At 59.2% G+C, this 18,333-nt stretch overlaps 3 protein-coding genes across 3 annotated transcripts; 1 reads left to right on the top strand and 2 right to left on the bottom strand.

The window, feature by feature from the left end:
- The first annotated feature begins 632 nt into the window (after positions 1 to 632).
- Positions 633 to 3,458, top strand: PPOX (protoporphyrinogen oxidase). The gene is made up of 12 exons (XM_049777052.1): positions 633 to 732; positions 834 to 968; positions 1,095 to 1,210; positions 1,302 to 1,434; positions 1,520 to 1,664; positions 1,760 to 1,950; positions 2,051 to 2,111; positions 2,196 to 2,314; positions 2,390 to 2,500; positions 2,581 to 2,709; positions 2,800 to 2,842; positions 3,262 to 3,458. Exons 1-12 carry the CDS (start codon positions 646 to 648, stop codon positions 3,402 to 3,404), a joined length of 1,413 nt encoding a protein of 470 aa, XP_049633009.1. The 5' UTR covers positions 633 to 645; the 3' UTR covers positions 3,405 to 3,458.
- A 50-nt stretch (positions 3,459 to 3,508) lies between these two features.
- On the bottom strand, positions 3,509 to 8,047 carry B4GALT3 (beta-1,4-galactosyltransferase 3). Its single transcript, XM_049777054.1, has 7 exons — positions 8,005 to 8,047; positions 6,927 to 7,465; positions 6,104 to 6,339; positions 5,817 to 6,007; positions 5,600 to 5,722; positions 4,234 to 4,338; positions 3,509 to 4,143 (listed from the first exon to the last, which is right to left on the bottom strand). Exons 2-7 carry the CDS (start codon positions 7,186 to 7,188, stop codon positions 3,864 to 3,866), a joined length of 1,197 nt encoding a protein of 398 aa, XP_049633011.1. The 5' UTR covers positions 7,189 to 7,465; positions 8,005 to 8,047; the 3' UTR covers positions 3,509 to 3,863.
- A 4,015-nt stretch (positions 8,048 to 12,062) lies between these two features.
- ADAMTS4 (ADAM metallopeptidase with thrombospondin type 1 motif 4) lies at positions 12,063 to 17,906 on the bottom strand. Its single transcript, XM_049777241.1, has 9 exons — positions 17,062 to 17,906; positions 16,172 to 16,492; positions 15,946 to 16,078; positions 14,920 to 15,090; positions 14,363 to 14,649; positions 13,915 to 14,101; positions 13,610 to 13,785; positions 13,007 to 13,182; positions 12,063 to 12,912 (listed from the first exon to the last, which is right to left on the bottom strand). The coding sequence occupies exons 1-9, from the start codon at positions 17,620 to 17,622 to the stop codon at positions 12,480 to 12,482; spliced, it is 2,445 nt and encodes an 814-aa protein (XP_049633198.1). The 5' UTR covers positions 17,623 to 17,906; the 3' UTR covers positions 12,063 to 12,479.
- Between the last annotated feature and the right edge of the window lie 427 nt (positions 17,907 to 18,333).

Genomic DNA, 18,333 nt, shown 5'->3' with positions numbered 1-18,333 from the left:
AGACCTGGGCATGGAAGGAAGGGGCTGGGGCAGAGAAGAGGCCCCAGGCCGGTCCCCGCGGGGCCTGGAGCCGGAGGACCCCTGTGGACAAACATAAGGCGTTGCCGGGCGGCCCGACTCCCGCAGGCCGCGCTGTTGCTAACATCACGGCGCTGTTTATGGAGCCGCCTCCCCGCGGAGTCCCGGCTGCAGCGATGCCCGCTGGGGCCCGGGCCCGGCCAAGCGCTTGCCAGGGAGGAACGCGCCGTCGGGGACGTGCCGCAGAGGCAACTGGCCCCACCTCCTACGCTCTAAGCCACGCCGCCATCGAACTCCTGCCTTTTTTGCATTCGGCGCGTTCATTGGCCAATGTGATCCGGGGCCTTCCCTCACTCACCAATCCAGACGCGGGATAGGCCGGTGGTCCGCGAAGACGAGTCGCCAAGGAGGCCAAAAAGGCTGGGGGCGGAGCCGCAACCGAGTGGGAACCTCGCGCTGCGTGGGGCCCTCCTCGGTGGCCCTGGTTCCCCGCCCCGAGCCTGCGCCGGGCGATAGTCAGGGCTGGTCCCTTATCAACTAACTCCTCGCCCGAACCCGAGTCCCTTCCGCGAAGCAGACGCGGCCCGGCGCAGGAAGCGGGCGGACCTCCCCTGCTTGCAGTCTGCCATGGGCAGCACGGTGGTCGTGCTGGGAGGGGGCATCAGCGGCTTAGCCGCCTGCTATCACCTGTGCCGCGCCCCGCGCCCCCCGAAGGTGAGTGAGCCAACTGGGAGTCCGATCCCCACCCCGACGCCCCCCGGGGTTCGGGACCTCATGCCGCCCGCTCACTCAGTGACCACCACTCTCGTCCTCAGGTGATCCTGGTCGAGGCCAAGGAGCGTGTGGGAGGCTGGATCCGCTCGGTCCGTGGGCCCGATGGCGCCGTGTTCGAACTCGGGCCTAGGGGAATCCGGCCCGCAGGAGTCCTGGGGGCCCGAACCCTACAGCTAGTGTGTATTATAGGGTCTGAGGGGGCACCTGAGAGGCCGAGGGTCAGGGTGGGGGTGGCTGCAGTGTAGACGGGCCAGGCTTGGTCTCACCTTTCTCCTCTCCTCTCTCTGGCCCGGGGAGAGCAGGTGTCCGAGCTCGGCTTAGAATCCGAGGTGCTGCCAGTCAGGGGTGACCACCCCGCCGCCCGCAACCGGTTCCTGTATGTGAGGGGGGCGCTGCACCCGCTTCCCTCGGGACTCAGGTAAAAATGTACCTCCTCCCCTGGCCCGGGGCCACCCTGTCCAGGCTTGCCACTCCTACCTCCGGCTCACCATCTCCCCTTACCCCTGTAGGGGCCTGTTCCGCCGCAGCCCGCCCTTCTCCCAAGCGCTGCTCTGGGCTGGGCTCCGGGAGTTGATCGCAAAGCGCGGCGAGGGCCCCGATGAGACAGTGCATAGTTTCACGGAGCGCCGCCTGGGATCTGAGGTGCCCTGGCCCGACCCCCACCTTGTCACTGCGGTTCACCCACTTCCCAGGGCAGTGGGGAGGAGCTGACGCCAAGTCCCTGCAGGTGGCAGCTTTGGCCATGGACAGCTTGTGCCGAGGAGTGTTTGCAGGGGACAGTCGGCAGCTCAGCGTGAGATCCTGTTTTCCCAGCATCTTCCGTGCAGAGCGGACCCATGGATCCGTGTTACTGGGGTTGCCTCTGATGGCCGGTGAGGGATGCAAGGACACTTGGGCTGGGGGGGGGGAAGGAACATGAAGGTGGGGGCGTTGGGGTTCACCTGTGTGCGCTGCTTCCTCCCTGTAGACCGGACCCCACAGCCCGATTCTCATCTTACCCGCCAGGCCCGGGCTGAGTGCTGGAGCCAGTGGTCGCTGCGTGGGGGACTGGACACATTGCCACAGGCCCTGGATGACTACCTGAGCTCTCAGGGGGTCCACATCCTCCGTGAGCAGCCAGTCTATGCCCTCAGCCTCCAGCCCGGGGGCCGATGGAAGGTGGGTGCCTCCTCCATGGCTGTCTGCCGCCTGGAGGAGTGGGGTGATAGGCCTGGCTCAATGTGTCCCTCCGACTTCTCCCCTCATGCCCCATGTGCAGGTGACCCTTAGGGACAGCAGCCTGGAGGTGGACCATGTGGTCAGTGCCTTGCCAGCCACAGGTGAGATGTCTCTGCAGAGGCGGTGGTGGGGTTACGCTGTGGGAGGGGACGCCCCACAGACCTCTTCCCTGCATGTTCCCCTAGTGCTCAGCCCACTGCTGCCTGCTGAGGCCGCGCCCCTAGCTGCCATCCTGTCCACCATCCGCGCTGTGTCTGTGGCTGTGGTGAACCTACAGTTCCGAGATGCCCATCTACCCGTGCAGGTGCTGCCCAGGAAGGAAGGGGGTGCAGAGTCCCCAGAGCCCTTCCCTCAGCCCCACTTACCCCTTCTTCCCCAGGGGTTCGGACATCTGGTGCCATCCTCCGAGGACCCATGTGTGCTGGGGATCGTGTATGACTCTGTGGCGTTTCCCGAGCAGAATGGGAGCCCCCCGGGCGTGCGAGTGACTGTGAGGGCCTCCCCCCATGGGCTTGCTGGGGCACTGTGGGGCAGGGCAGGGCAGGCAGCTGCTGACTCTCTGTGTCCCAGGTGATGCTGGGAGGGTCCTGGATGCCCGTGGGGGGCCCTGAACAGTTTCAGCAGCAGGCGTTAGAAGCCACAAGCCGGCAGTTAGGGCTCAAGGGGCCCCCCAGCCAATGCCTGGTGCACATCCACCAGGTAAGTACAGGACAGTCTACCCACCTGGGAACAGGGAGTGGAGTCTGGGAGGGTGTGTGACCATGCTGTCTTGCACCCCTGTCTCTGCAGGACTGTATCCCCCAGTACACACTGGGCCACTGGCAGAAACTGGGTAAGGCGGTACAGCAGGGAGAGGCCAGCCTGGCTATATAGTTCCATAGACCACCTATAACCACCCATTTCAGCACATGCAGCTTTCTTAGAATCCCCTGCTATAACATCTAGCTACAACCCCAAACCATCTGCTGCAGCCCCCATAACCTCCAGCCACTACCCTAAAGCCTCTGCTCCAACATCCCATAACCTCTGGCTACAACTCCTAAAGCCCTCCATAACATTAGTACAATCTGCAAAGCAAGTCCCCATTTCAGTCCCCCATAACCTCCAGCTATAAGCCCCAAATTCCCATTATAGTCCCCCTTAATCTCCAGCTACAATCCCAAAGCCCCCACTGCAGCTCCCATGACCCAGCTACAACCCTCAGGCCCCCTTTCTCCAGCACCCACAGTCACTCTCCTCCTTCCCTTGCAGAAGCTGCGACCCAGTTCCTGGCCACCCAAAGGCTGCCCCTAACTCTGGCTGGAGCTTCTTTCCAGGGAGTGGCTGTCAACGAGTGCATAGAGAGTGGGCGCCAGGCAGCCATGCAGGTCCTGGGTGGCATCACAGAACCCTGAGCACCCCACTGTTCCATTTGTCCCTATCCAGAAAATAAATTCAGGTGTGCTGTAGTCTGGCTGCATGTCCCTAAGTGTGTGGCCAGGAGAGAGGGCAGAGCGAGCACGATTCTGATTCTTTATTAGAAAATATATCAAAGTCCCACCCCACTAAGGCCCTCTAGAGAAGCCGCTTCCATTTGCAGCTCCTCAGCTCCCTCTTTGCAGCTGCCTGGGAGCCATAAATAGAATAAATATCCAGGGGTCCAGGGCCAGAGCACCCGGTGTATGGAGACCATGCACTGAGGTCCAGTCATGCTCCTAGCCCGGGGACTCCGAGGTCAGCAGGAAAATTAGGAGATTGGAGTTCACAGTTATGACCATGGCAGGTATCCCTACATAGGGGACACAACACCCCCAGGTGGGCCCAGCCTTGCCCAAAGGTGCCAAGGCCCTGCCTCCAGGACACTGACACATCACTCAGGCCCCAAGGGCCGCTGTGTGGTTGTGGTTGTGGGGGGCTGTGGGTGCTGGGCCAGGTCGGGCTGGGGGCCGTCGGTGCAGCATTTCCTGGCGAAAGGCCTGAGATGAGCCCGGGGGATAACGGGGTCCGGCTGGGGCTCGAGGCCGGGGGTCTGAGCCTATGTCAGCCGTGATGTTGGTGTAGAGTGGCCGCCGCTCTCGGGCCAACAGGCGGTAGGTGAGCGAGTTCATCCCATCGTGCGTCCACGAGTGCTGAGTGCGGACCAGGAGGTCGAACCTGCATTGGTGCAGGGCCACATTGTCAGGGCACTGCAGGTGTCGGGGGCAGAGGATAGGCCAGAGTTCCAGATCCCACCCACCTCCATACCTGTGTGGATTTTCCTCGTTGCCTTTGTCCACTTGGTGCTTCACCATCTTGTAGTGCCCCACGGATGTGGGGGGTCGAGAGATCTTCATCCCTGCTAGATGTACCCTGCGACCCAGCATGAGGGAGCATGTCCTAAAAATGCTCTTTTATTCCTTGGGTTTGGAGCCACATCTGACAGTGCTCAGGGGCTCTAAGATCAGGATCACATCAGGTGGTACTCAGGGGCCAATATGGGATGCTGGGAGTTAACCTAGGTCAGCTGCAATGCAAGCCAAGCACCCTCCCCTCTTTGCTTTATCTTTCTTTTGGGTGTTTGGTCCACACCCAGCTGTGCTTAGGAATTACTCCTTGCTCTGTATTCAGGATCAGTCCTGTTAAGGTGTGGAGTAACCTATGTGGTGCCAGAGATGGAACCAAGTTGGCAACAACAATGCTATTCTATCTCTCTGCAGCTCCCCAAATATTTTTTTTTATTTTTTAATTAAAAATTTTTTTTAGGTTTTTGGCCACACATGATGGTGGCCCTCAGGGGCTACTCCTGACTCTGTGTTCAGAAATATCTCCTGGCAGGCTCAGGGGATGCTGGGAATCGAACCCGGGTCCACAAACGCCCTACCATGTGCTATCACTCCAGCCCTCCCCAAATATTTTTTTAAAAAGAAAAGGGGCTGGAGAGATAGCACAGCAGTAAGGCGTTTGCCTTGCTTACAGAAGGACGGTGGTTCGAATCCCAGCATCCCATATGGTCCCCCAAGCCTGCTGGGGGCAATTTCTGAGCGAAGAGCCAGGAGTAAGCCCTGAGCGCTGCGGGGTGTGACCCAAAAAACAACAACAACGAAAATAACCAGTATGCCTGATAGAGACCATATTGGGGGTTTGGGGGTCTCAATTCCCCAGGACCAAGGGGGGTGGCTACAACAAGTCCACACCTCAGGTGGGCAGGAAACTGGCAAGCTGATCTGAGAGATGGTCAAGACAGGTCTGGAAACCACTGAGAAGGTGGGGGTGGCTGACTGGAATACACTAAGGGGCCAGTGGTTTCAGGGCACACTGACACGCGAAATAGTCTGGGTGACTAATAAGGTAGAGATGGCAGTCTAGGGGCATGCTAAGGTAGGGTAGGAATCTGGGGGCACATTAAGGCGGAGGTGGCTGTCTGAGGTGCACTAAGGAGGGGACAATGATTTGGGGGTACAGAGTCAGGTCTACAGGGAGTAGGTATCAGGAGGCACACTAAGGGGGCAGTGATCTGAGAACACACTACTAAGGTATAGGGTAGTGATCTGGGGGTGCAGAAGCGAGGGTTCTGGTCTGGGAGTACATTACAGGGTTGCAATGCAGTGAGCTGGGGGGTAGGGAGCCTCACCGCGTGGCAATGTCGTCGTCCTCACCGCCCCAGCCCCAGTACTCATTGGGGAAACCGTTCATCTTCAGGTACTGGTCGGGCGTGAGCGCCGAGACACCGCCAAAATACTGAGGGTACGGCAGGCTGTGGGAGGGGGAAGCAGCTCCGTGGATCCCGCAGATATGCGGGCCCCACTCCCACACCCTGCGCCCCTTCAGCTGCTCCTGACCCACACTACCTGTATCCAAACTTGTTCATGGCGACAGCCACGTGGCGTGGCCCACGCGGGTCGCACACATATAGGTTGTGGTCGTTCTCGGGAAGCAGGTCCACATCGTGCAGGAACAGGCAGTCCCATTGCTCATCACGCAGCGCTTCCCGCACCCCCACATTCAACAGCTTCGCCCGGTTAAACGTCCCATTGCCTGCCTATGAGGAAGCCAGAAGACGCAGGGTCAAGGTACTGAGGGAAACGTGGCGCCCCGCCCCAAGCACCCTGCCTCACAGTCCTGTCCACACCCAAACCTGATGGATGACGTAGATGCCATAGGCTAGCTGCTGGCGCTGCAGGAAGGGATGCAGGTGGTAGAGCAGGAGGCGCAGATGCGGCTCACGTGCGCGATGTGGCACGATGATGGCCGTGCGAGAGTGCGGCTCGCAGCTAGGGGGACGGTACCTGCCCCCTGGCTCCACCCGCGGATTTCGTTCCAGGATTTCAGCCAGCGACGGTACTGGGCTAAAGGACACGAACACTGGGCCCACTGTGGGGAGGGGGCATAGGGTAAGGGGTACAGGAGGCAGAAAAACCCAGAACTCCCAGTTAGGGCTTCTCTAGCCCCTGGCATCCCACTGCCAGGAATTCACAAAATCTGGAGGCTCCTTTTCCTGTTTGGTGTTTGGGCCAAACCTGGTTTGGCTATATATGGTTCAACTACATATGGTTCACATGGTAGTGCTCAGGCTTACCCCCAGGCTCTGTGCTCAGGGCTCACCCCTGGCTCTGCTCAGGGCTCACACCTGGGAGGTGCTCAGGACTCCCCCCTGGTAATGCTCAGGGTTACCCCTTGACTCTGTGCTCAGAGATCACTCCTGGTGATGCTCACCATTCATTCATGCCTGAGAGTTCTTAGGGCCACAGACATAGTACCAAAGGTGAAACGGTCAGCTGTACAAGGCAAGGACCCTTCCCACCGTCCAGTCTCCCCATCCCTTCCTCCCTGCACCTGTTGTGTGACACCTCCCCTCTGGGGCTGACCTTCCAGCTAAAAACAGCAAAGTCTGAAAATCAGGGGCACCAGCTTAGATTCTAAACCAGTGCCTACCTCCTCCGTCCACCCGCGGCACTCACCTAGGAGTGGAGACCGCTCAGGGCAGTTGGGCAGGCCCTCAAAGGCCGGCGTGTCCCTGGAAACCAGAGGCGACCCAGACAGCTGGCTGAGGTTGCTGTACACGTCGTGAGGGTGTGAGTAATCGAAGGTGGGGCCCTGGTCGCGAGCGAAGAGGGCGCTGAGGTTCCGGAAGCCACCCAGCGACAGGTACATCATGACGGCCAGCTGCGAGCCCACCAGCAGGGCCAACGTGCACGGCCGCTCCAGCAGCCTCCGCAGCATCCTGGGGGAGCCCTTCGGGGCGCCGAGGGGTCGGAGAGGGCGAGCTGCGGCGCGCGCCCCGCCGGTAGACGCGAGGCCCCGGGGAGCGGAGCAGGAGGCGGGACAGGGCCCGTGGGGCGGCAGAAGGAGCAGGTGCGCCCGGTGCGCCCGCCTCTGACCACGGCGCAGGCCCTGCCCCGGCCCCCGGAGCCACCGTGCTCACCTGCGTTCAGGTGGTCTTGACCTGGCTGCGCGGGGCTGCGGGGGGATCCGGAGGGGCGGCGGCGGGCAACATGCTCTGCGACCAACAAGGAAAGGGCTTTCGAGCTCGGCAGCTGTGCCCGTACTAGCGCCCCGAGCCAGCCGGGACGAGGCCCTGCCGCCTCCGAAGTCCCGCGTCCCGCACCTACAGACCCGACCGGTCCCAGGAGCCGGCAGCCACACCTGGGACCGCCGCGAGGCGGCCGGCAGGTACTGGAGCGTGACCACCTACGAGCCGGGAGCAGCCTGCCCGGGGCGGCGCCCTGCTCTGCCCCTGCCCTGTCCTGTCCTACCCTGCTTGATGCGGGCAGCGCCTGGAGGGGCGTGACCGGCGCTCGCGCGGTAGATGCACCGCGGCCGGGAACCCCTGATCGCGCCCCGCACACTCAGGTGTCGGCCCTTACCTGGCACCCTTCTGAATCCCCGATCGGCCTCTCCGTCTGTCTTCGCGCCACCTGGGACTCCCCACCTTCCTGTCCAACTCGCCTGCACCTGCCACCCTAACTGCACCCCGCGCCCCCCTCCCCGCTCTAACCCCGCCTTCCGGTCCCTCTCGCTGCATTCCCGCCCACTCACCTGTCCTCCGGCTGCCCGTCGTCACCGCCACCCCGACAGCCGGGCAAGCACCCCCACCGCCATCTTGGAAGCGGGCGCCGCGGGGCAGGGACTGGCGTCACGGGGCGGGGCTTGGGCCGGAGTCGCCGGGGCGGGGCTTCGCGTCATGGGGCGGGGACGGGACTTGACACTTGTGGACGGAACCTGAGTCGCTTTCTGTCACTCTGGTCCACTTGACGGCTGTCGCTGACCGCCCGGCCTAAGGACTTATCAGTCGTGCGCCTCCAGTTACACAGTAGAGAAGTTGCCCTGGCGTCCGTGCACTCTCGAGAAACAGTATCGAGGCCGTGGCTGGCTTGGGATACTTACTTGCGGGGATCACACAGCGGGATTCGGTGACTCCTTGGAGATCTCAGGGCTTTTTGGGGGGAAAAGTCGCTACTCGTGAGTCCCCTGCAGTGTCTGCCTTCAAGTAAATACTGGCTCCCTCCAAGTTGCCGCTGACCAGACACTAGGTGCACCTAGGTGCTCACGAGGTGCTAAGTGGCAGGCCGAGAGGAATCAAACCCACCAGGAATGCACCGGCCTGTGTGTACAAGACTTTCCAAAGGCTTTGCTTTGGGGATTTGTGGCAGTTATTTGTGGGCAGCTCCTCCTCCCTCTGCCTAAAAATTGTTTCCTTGGAAGCGCCCAAGTTCTGTGTCTTCTCCGAGATCTTGAGACTGGTTCCAGGACCCCACCCTACGCCAGAAGGCACAAACTCCTTCTATGACCTAGTGTTTGCAGATAACCTAGTTCCCAGCCCTTAAATCACCTCCATGCCAGGTCAATGTTAGACTGCTAGGCTCACCCCAGTGTGAGGGCAGACACAGCCCCCACCATACCGGGAACAGAAACTGCTCTTTCCACATTCCTTTCTAGCTCCTTCCTCCATGGGTCACTGAACTCAGACACCTGCATTTTTCTTTGGGGGCAGCGGGGTTCCTAGCAGTTCTGAGCTGACACTGCTGCACCGACCCTGTCATGCTGCTGGTGTTTGAGGAGCCGTATGCTGCCTGGGATGGAAACCGAGTTTAGCTACATGCAATTCACACCCCTTTCTGCCTAGTGCTGTCTCTCTCCACTCTGCTCATTTTTCTGGAACAGCTAATCTAATAGTATTAATGATCTAATAAATGCCTTAAGTGCCTAAGTCCAGAGCTGAGGGAGCCATTGCAAAGATAATGCTTGCCTTGCATTTGATCAATCTGGTTTGATCCCCAAAACCTCATAGGGTTACTCCATACTTCACCAGGAAAGATCTTGGGGCACAGAGCCAGAAATAACCCCTGAGTACCACCAGGTGTGGCCCAAAGCACAATTAAGTCCTCAGGTCTATGGCAAACCAGGGACTTCTTGAATTACTTTTTCAGCCCCCCTTCCCCCCACACCTCTCACCTCTCTTGACCACTAAGGCATCTCCTGGGCCCAGCACCCCTCCAAAACCCAACATAGGGGAACTGGTCTAAGTTCCGCTGAAAACCCCCTAGTGACAGGGACTCAGGTGGACATAAGCCAGTTTCTCAGGGATTGAGCCCCTGTCAGTCTACTACACTATGATATCCTTTCTAGATGCTTCTGTGCCAACAGTCATGAAGAGAATGTGCTGGTGAGGATCAGTGGTTTTGGGCACACTATGGGAGCTATCCCCTCAGCCACCTCCCCCACTACACCCTCTCCTTTCTACAGCTGCTTTGATTCTGGCCACAGCCCCACACAAGGCCTGGCCAGAGGCCCCTCCCACCCTCCTCTTGGAGCATTTTTATATCTGTTGGTGTCCCATCTGTCAGCAGGCACCCCTGACACCAGGCCAAAGAGTAGGGCTGCAGCTCTTTACCCTGTGCAGCCTCTAAGCCAATGAAACTCTCTGTGGTGGTGGAGTCTTTGGTGGAGTCCTTGCTTCTCCATCCTCCCCCCCTCCCCTGCCCATTACGACACAAGCTTTGTAACTGGTGTTGGAGAAAGTGAAATGCTGTAATAAACACTGTATGGAGGTTACAGAGGGAGGATAAGGACATGAGTCCGCCCCCAATTTCCACAGCATCCCGAGAAATCCTGTCCCCCGCCCCCACCACGGTGTGTCCGGTTGCCTGGCTCTGAGGAGCTAGAGGCTCAGAAGCAGAAAGAGCGTCAGGAAATCATCCACACACACAGGTCACCAAACTCAGCACTGAGCCCTACCCCCACTGTACTCGCACATATATACATTCACACAGAGCACTGTGCAAAAATGCAGACATTCATGCAGAGCACCATGAAAACACATACACATGCATATACATTCATACAGAGCATGGTACATAGAAATTCACAGAGCACCATCCAAACGCATGCACTATGCATATACATGTGCCTCCACAGTTCATGCCTAATTCCATCCCCCTTCTTTTCCCTCTAGATGCTCCAGGTGCCTGGGTGCCTCCCATGCTCATCCTGCACTCCTGAAGAGTTGCTGAGTGGAGATGGTGACCCCTCAGCTTTGGGGGTCACAATCTAAGAACAGCCATGGAGCCGGAGAGAAAGCACGGTGGTAGGGCATTTGCCTTGCACGCAGCCAACCCAGGACGGGCGACAGTTCGAATCCCAGCATCCCATATGATACCTGAGCCTGCAGGAGCAATTTCTGAGAGCAGAGCCAGGAATAACCCCTGAGCACCGGCAGGTGTGACCCAAAAACCAAAAAACAAAACAAACAAACAAACAAAAAGAACCAGCCAGATGTGGCATGAGGTTGTATATAGCCAGGAGATGTTTCAGAAGATAGTCAGGGCTCACCCTTTCCCTGCTGAGCTATAATTTCACCCTAATCAAAGATAGCACTTGATTTATTTTGTGTGGGGCCACACTTGATGCTCAGATCCCTGTTCTACTCAGGAATTACTACTGGCTCCTCGCTCAAGGATCCCTCCTGGCTCTGTGCTCAGGATTCCTCCCATCCTCCCAATTCTGCTCCCTCTGCTGGGGGAGGGATTCATCCCTCCTGTCCCTGCCACTCTTTGTTCACTGTACTTGTTCTCCTCATCTCTCTCTTGGGCTGAAGAACATGCCTGAGTCTAGATTAACAGGAGAGTCTTGTCACCTTGTACTGGACCCTGCACTCAAAAACTGGGGTCTAGGAAGTCCCTGGGGACTTGGCCTGTGACACTTCTCTCCACCTGGCAGTGAAGAGATGAAGAGATGTTACCCTGCTGGTCATGTGATACCTGCATCCCTGGCCCAGGTCACCCCACTCTGTATCACAGGCTCGAGCCACCAGCCCAAGTTCCCCAGGTATGTGTTGTGGGAGTGCATCTCCCGTTGTGAATCTGGTCCCAGATGGAAGGAGCCCAGAGAGAAAGGTTGTTCCTGTGCCTCATAGGCATCTTGGTTCACCCTGCCTCAGGCCAGTCTGGATGTGTTACTGCCCAAGCCAGTCATTCTGATAAGGTGGCTACTTCCAGGTTCATTGTGCCAAGGACATGGTACTATTGATTCAGATGTCCCTGGCCAGTGAGCTTCGCCCCTCTTAATTTGGGTGAGAGGTCCCAGTGTCACCCAGTCAGCCAGCCCAGACACTGGAGCTGGGACAGTAGAACAGAACAACTCACAAGCATAATATACACTCACAGGCACAAAAACTCAACACATATACACACATACCACATACACACACTCATACACACTCAGTCTACACATCCTTACATATAAACACTCAGTATACACACGTTCCTATCCGGGCGGTGCTCAGGGGTTATTCCTGGTTCTGCATTCAGAAATCACTCCTGGCAGGCTGAGGGACCATATGGGATGCCAGGATTCATTTTTGTTTTTTTTTTGGGGGGGGGGCACACCCAGTGACGCTCAAGGGTTACTCCTGGCTATGCGCTCAGAAGTCGCTCCTAGCTTGGGGGACCATATGGGATGCCGGGGGATCGAACCGCAGTCCGTCCTAGGCTAGCGCAGGCAAGACAGGCACCTTACCTCTAGTGCTACCGGGCTGGCCCCGGATGCCGGGATTCTAATGGGGGTCTGTCCTGTGTTGGCCGCATGCAAGAAAACACCTTACCGCTGTGCTATCACTCCGGCTCCCATGTACACACAATCTTATACATATACTCAAAGACACTTTCATACAGTAAGTATACACACTATCTCACGTACTCTGACTCCCCACTTTAGCTCACTGCCCTGGATTTTTCCCAAGTGATACTTGAGGCCTCTGAGCTGGACTTGTGTCCCCAAGACCAGACCAACTCTCTCCTGCCCTGCTGTAAACTACAGGTGAATAAATAGGAAATAAATACGGGGCCTGCCCACCTCCCTTTAGGACAGGTGCCAAGTGTCCAAACCGCGCCTCTGTTAGGGGGGTGAGCAGGGCAGAACCAGCCTGCCGGGACCTCCTCATCTCTGCAGGGGTTGCCACACACCCGGCGTCAGAGTCCAGCCCGCGAGCTGGTGTAGCCTGGTAGCCATGCTCACTATCCAGCCAGCGTCCAGGGCCACTGGCGCTTTCGAAGGGCCTCCAGAATCTGCGCTTTGCGCTGCAGCCAGTCGGGGTGCTCGGTCTTTGGAAGCTCAGTGGGCAGGCGCGGTGAGAAAAAGCTATAGCGGAGGCGCGCGCCTCGGGGGTCCCCGGCCAACAGTGCCTGCAGCGTTAGTGGCTGCACCAGGGGACCGCGGCCTGCCAGCGTCTCCAGGGCTGCGGTTGCCCCGCTGTAGCGCAACCTCACGGCTCCCGGCAGTGGCACCTCGGTGGGGCCCCGCTGCAGAGTGGAGTCACCGTTGAGCGCGTAGGAGCCATCAGGCCGCTTCAAGGCCAGGAAGACACTTTGGGGTCCAGGGCTGCCCTGCAGCCGCACCAGCACGTGGGTGGCGCCCACGGGCAATGTCACCACATCCGTGTAGCCTGACCTAAGGGGAGAGGAGGGGAGGTGTAGGGGCTGTATGAGCGGGCTTGGAGTGAGGGTGCCTCTGTAGCCCAGGTCCTACACCCCCCGGAAGGCACCTGAACTTGCGGAAGGAGCCTGCGTGCTTGCTGCAGCTCGACCCGTCACCGCCACACACCATGCACTTGTCAAACTTCTTCCTGGAGCCGATGATGCGGTCACAGCCCGCGTGGATACAGCGGCCCTGGACACACACTGACGACGTGTCCGGGGAACAGGGGGTCCCGTCCATCACCTGGGGATCAGACAGGACAGCCGCTGGAGGAATTCTAAAGTGGGGACCCAGTACTAGGGTCCTGCCCAGGTCAGTCAGGATGTAAAGGGCACTTTCAGTGGTGGGACAAAGTGGCCCATGAGTCCGGAAATGAGCGGCAGTACCGAACATGGGCGCTAGAGGGCAGAAGCCCCTAAAATCTCTCAGGATGGCAGCACCTAGGTTAAACACTACATTGAGAGCTAGTGCTGGGAACCAGGTGGTGGGAAAGAGGGGAAGGGAGGACGACACTGCTGGGCTGGTTTTCTTTTCTTTTTTGGTTTTTGGGCCACACACAGTAGCACCCAGGGGTTACTCCTGGCTCTGCACTCAGAAATCACTCATTGCAGGCTCAGAAGACCATATGGGATGCCAGGGACCAAACCTGCATCTCTGTGCCTGCTCTTACCCGAGGCTGCAGCACATAGTAGTAGCCGAGGGCCTGAGCCTGGCAGGTGAGCTTGCACTGGTCTCGAGGTGCCACCCCGGCATAGCGGGGCACCCAGTCCATGGGCCCTGGGAAGTTCTTGAAGAGATCGGTGCGGAGGTTGTAGGCCGCACATTGTTCCTCACGGAATGTCAAGGCTGTGGGGAGATGGTGGTCAGGCACCCCGAAGGGCAGCTCTTCCTAATCCACAGATAGCTGGGGTGGGACCGCCCCCACAACACCCGGGGCCCTCAACCCTCTGATCCTTGCACACAGGTGCCTCTCACCTGAGCCTGAGGGGCAGTCCTGAGTGTGGCAGGACCGGAAGCGGGTGCGGCGACCCTCACAGTATTTGCCCCCATTGCGGGGCACCGGCCTTGTGCAATCCCGGGAGGAGAATTGGACGCCACCCCCGCAGGTCCTCGAACAGTCGCCCCAGGAGCCCCAGAACCCCCAACCCCCAGCCTGTGGGATCTACAGAAGAACAGGAAGAAGTGGAGTGTTAATCTTCTGGGTGGACTTGGCCATGCCCCACATACAGCCACACTTTTCTTATTACACCCACCTACTCTCACTCCGGATCATGCCCTCCCAAAATTCCACACCCCATATCTATGCCCACTCTGACTCTCCTCTTCCACTCCCTACAAACACCACGCCCCTTCATGATCACGTCCATTCTGGTCCCACCCCATCATGCCTACTTCTAGTAATGTTCTCCCAGGCCACACTTACATTGAAGTCCTGAAGCTGGTGCCCCTGAAGGCATTGTCCGCCCATGCAGGCCATTGCAGGCCCACAGGGGGTGCCATCAGCCCAGGGTGAATGCTTGGTTTGGCACATGGCCTGCCCGTTGATGTATCCCGAGCACCAGAGGGCAGCACAGGGCGGAAGCAGCTGCGGACAGTGGTGAGAGTCAGGCCCGAAGGTCAGCTGGCACTGGCGGTCTGCACTGTAGTCCTTGCCAGGGAAGGTGGCAGGTAGGTGCAGAGGCGCCTCCGGCTTGTCCAGGAGGCAGTGGCCTGAAGAGAGGTAAGGAGTCAACCAGGAGGGGCTTTCCAGTAGTGGAGTGCCGGGGCCCCCACACACACACCCCAAACTCCAGACTGGTGACCCACAGAATCCTCAGCCACCCAAGACAGGCCCCTGTGTGGGGATCTGCTTGGCAGCATCTCACAGACCACCTTCGCAGAAGAAATGGGACCACCCACCCCTCAACAAGGGAAGTGGAGAGGAGTGGTAGCTCCAGTCCTGAGGATGAAAGAAAGGGCAGAGGGGGCAGAGCAGCTCACCATAGCCATTGTCCAGGAAGTCAGTGACAAAGCGAGCGCTGCAGGGTGACCAGAGCTCCTCAGGGTCCACATGTGCCATCACGGGGGCCATAACGTGGCGGGAGGCGCCCTTGGGCCCATTGAGCGCAACACAGGGCTTGGAGTTGTCATGTAGCATGTTGAAGACGTGGCCTGGGAGATACAGGCCTCGCTATGGTCCCCAGCCCAGCCCATCATCCTGGGTGTCCTTCTCCATGTACACATCCCCGTTTTCATTCCCACCATTGCTGGCTCTCTCCCTGTGGCCAATGTGCAGTCCTGGCTCTTGTAAGAATAGCCATCATAAATATACACACAACATTCATATGCTCATACATCATCTGCAACATATGTGCACACATAAACACATTCCAGCTCCTATATACATAAATATACGTGCATAGACCTCAACCACACATGAACAGACAGACCCAGCAGCTTTTACACATATGCTCACAGGGGCACATATGCCAGCTCCTAGACAAACTCACATCTGTTCTACACACCTCGGCCGACCTCACACCAGGCCTCTCACACAACCAACTCCGACTGGCCCTAACACATCTCCTCCCTCACCCATCCCCATCCCTCACAGTTCCCCCTCTCACAGCCACACCCTCACACCTCTCACACAGCTCCACCAATCACAGTCCCGCCTCATACAGTTCTGCCTTGGACACATCTCCACCTTCAACCTGTCTCACTCAGCTCGGGCCCCTCACGGCTCCACCCCACATCTGTCCTCACAGCCCCGCCCTCACACAGCTCCACTAATCTAGCCCCGCCCAGCTCTGCCCCCTCCCCAGCTTCACCAATCACAGCCCCGCCCTCACATAACCCCGGCTGAACCCACCAATCACAGTCTCACCTGCGCATAGCCCCGCCCTCCACCAATCACAGCCCCGTCCTCACATAGCTCCGCCCCTCATCAAGATACACCAATCACAGCCCTGCTCTCACATAGCTCCGCCCCTCGCCATCTCCACCAATCACAGCCCTGCCACTCACCCAGCTCGTGGGCGGCCGTGAAGGCAGACTGCAGCCCATCGTCCTCTACCACCGCACAGCTCCTTGCCGGGTCGCACACGGTGCCCACGTCGGCCATGCCCAGGGTGTCACAGGTGGACGCCCCACACAGGTCCTGAGGACAGGAATGCAGACAGGCCTGAACAGCCAGGTCTGGGCCATGAGGCCCCCTCATGCCCCAGCTCATCCCGCCGGCCCTGCCTCTCACCTGTCGTGTGAACAGGATGGCCGTGTCGAAGTGCTCGGGGTCCGAGTCATTGGCTCTATTGAGCCCTTGCTGCCAGGCGCAGAAGCTGCGCAGAGTCTGGGCGGCGCTGGGCCCCACCTGCGGCCCCTCACCCGGGCCCAGCACCACCAGGCGCGTAACCACCAGGCTGACAGGGTTGCGGATGCTCGGGTGCGTGAAGGCCTTGGCGGTGGCTGCCAGCACCGTAAGCAGGTAGCGCTTCAGGCCCAACCCGTGGAACTCGGCCATCTTGGCATCGGCCACCACAAGGGTCTCCACGAACCTGCTCAGGGATGCAAAGCGCTGCAGGGGCCGGGGGAGAAAAATGGGGGCCTTGAGTCACCTGGTCAGGCTTCCTTCTGGAGCACCCTAATGCTAGGTGGCCACATGGGTAGCTGGATGGAGTGAGAGGGGGCTGAAGTAGGGACTGCCCCAAAACTGAGGGATCGTGGGTTATGGGGCCAGCAGTACAAACGGGGGACAGCGCTGTGATGTGCTGGCGTGGCGCGGTTGTAGGAACAATTCAGTAAGCTGTGGTGGTGGGGCTTGGCCCAGCCCAGCTCAGAGGGGGTGTGAGAAGATCGGTCTGGTCAGGATTAGCTGCTGCAGGGCTGGTTGGCTGGTAGGAAGAAAGCGCAGAGGAACCCTGGCCTGCAGGGCATGTTGCAGAGGGCAGAAATGGAGAGATTGCTTCTTTCTTGGCTAGAATGGCAGGCCCCATGCTCAGTCCTCACCTATCACTGGGTAATCCCCTACCTGGGGTTGGAGTAAGGCTAGGAGGGTGGGCAGAGGCAGCCAGATCCCCCAAGAGGGTATGTGGGAACAAGTTAGAAGGGGATGCAGGGATGAGTGGGACTGGGGGTGCTGCCTACCTTGGCCCTGCGGGGTCCTGGGCTGAGGTGCCCCGGGGGTCCCTTGACGCTGCACATGGGACCTTGGTCACTGGCAGGTCGCTTCCGGCGCAGGACATGAGCCCCAGGGCCTCCTGCCGAGTTGGAGGCGTCCCTTTCCAGAGGTTGGAGGTGCAGCTCGGCGCCCCGGTACTGTAGCACTCCGAGGAGGGCCTTCCCATCCCAGTGCAGGGAGGCCACTGACTCACGATCCCCGTTGATGGTGCCAGTGAGGTAAGTTCCAGGCTCGGCACCGCCTAGCAGCGTGGGCGCCTGGCCCAGGTACTGCACCGTCAGTCCTTTGGCCCGCACGCCTGGGTCCTGCTCCAGCTCCAGCAGCAGCATCTCCCCAAAGGCTGGCAGACGGCACAGCAGCTTAGCAGGGGTGCCCCGACCCGGCAACACGCTTCCGTTGAGTACCTCGGGGAACAGGATCTCCTCCTCTGGGGGCGCAGGGCCAGCAAGCCAGACCAGGGGCAGGAAGGCAGCTAGCAGCGGCGGAAGAAGCCACAGCAGCAAGGGACTTGGGGCTGATGGGGACATGGGCCTGGGGCTACAGCAGGTGGCACAAGGGGTCTGAGCCCTGCCTGGAAAAAGACTGTCTGCAGCAGGAAAGGGGGTACCCACAGGCAGGGCCAAAATTAGTCCTGGATCTCACACACAGCTACTCCCAGGGGTCTTCAGCTCTCCTCTGTCCTCCCTGAAGCAGTCTGGACAACCTTCAATTCTGACTTTTGCCCGTGCCTGTCTCAGCTCAGTCTCCTCCCGCTGTGCCTTTTGTCTATCTGTCAGACTCCTCCAGGCCTTGTCTGTGTCTCTGGGGCGCATCTGGGTCTGTAGGTCTGGCATCCAGCCCCCGCCAGCTCTTTTAAACCTGCCGAGCCCCAACCATTGGCTGAGCGCTGAGCCTTTCAGCAGGAGAGCCCAGCCAGCGTTCCTCTTTCCTGTTCCTCCCCCCAGGGGCTGGGAGAGGGTCAGCCACAACTCAGCCACATTGGATAGATGCAAGGCAGTGGGCCAGCCCTGACGAAGCCTTTTCCCAAACCCCACAGTTGCTGTTGATGGCACCGAGCCCAGAAGGGGAGGATTGAGGGAGAGTTCTGGCCCCACTGCTGGGAGGAATCATAGACCCAGGGGAGGGGGATCAAGGAGTTTGTGCCTCCTGGGAAGAGGCTGGTCCACTTCTCACTTCTCAGAATCCCCAGACTGCTCTTTGCCATCCCCCCAACCATCCAACCAGAACCAAGGGAGGAT

Source organism: Suncus etruscus, chromosome 7, assembly GCF_024139225.1.
Source record: "Suncus etruscus isolate mSunEtr1 chromosome 7, mSunEtr1.pri.cur, whole genome shotgun sequence".
In the NCBI taxonomy this organism is placed as follows: Eukaryota; Metazoa; Chordata; class Mammalia; order Eulipotyphla; family Soricidae; genus Suncus; species Suncus etruscus.
The sequence above is the reverse complement of the archived record's forward strand: the minus strand, read 5'-3'. Positions and strand labels throughout refer to the sequence as shown.

Excerpts from the sequence above, each read along its gene's own strand:
- B4GALT3 (XM_049777054.1), bottom strand. The coding sequence starts at position 7,188 with ATGCTGCGGAGGCTGCTGGAGCGGCCGTGCACGTTGGCCCTGCTGGTG. Across the intron at positions 6,008-6,103 it reads GCATCTACGTCATCCATCAG|GCAGGCAATGGGACGTTTAA; the intron begins GTTTGGGTGTGG and ends GCTTCCTCATAG. Across the intron at positions 5,723-5,816 it reads ATGAACAAGTTTGGATACAG|CCTGCCGTACCCTCAGTATT; the intron begins GTAGTGTGGGTC and ends CCCCTCCCACAG.
- ADAMTS4 (XM_049777241.1), bottom strand. The coding sequence starts at position 17,622 with ATGTCCCCATCAGCCCCAAGTCCCTTGCTGCTGTGGCTTCTTCCGCCG. Across the intron at positions 15,091-15,945 it reads CACGGCCGCCCACGAGCTGG|GCCACGTCTTCAACATGCTA; the intron begins GTGAGTGGCAGG and ends TGTATCTCCCAG. Across the intron at positions 14,102-14,362 it reads ACCAGCTTCAGGACTTCAAT|ATCCCACAGGCTGGGGGTTG; the intron begins GTAAGTGTGGCC and ends GTTCTTCTGTAG.
- PPOX (XM_049777052.1), top strand. The coding sequence starts at position 646 with ATGGGCAGCACGGTGGTCGTGCTGGGAGGGGGCATCAGCGGCTTAGCC. Across the intron at positions 1,951-2,050 it reads AGCCCGGGGGCCGATGGAAG|GTGACCCTTAGGGACAGCAG; the intron begins GTGGGTGCCTCC and ends CCCCATGTGCAG. Across the intron at positions 2,315-2,389 it reads ATGCCCATCTACCCGTGCAG|GGGTTCGGACATCTGGTGCC; the intron begins GTGCTGCCCAGG and ends CTTCTTCCCCAG.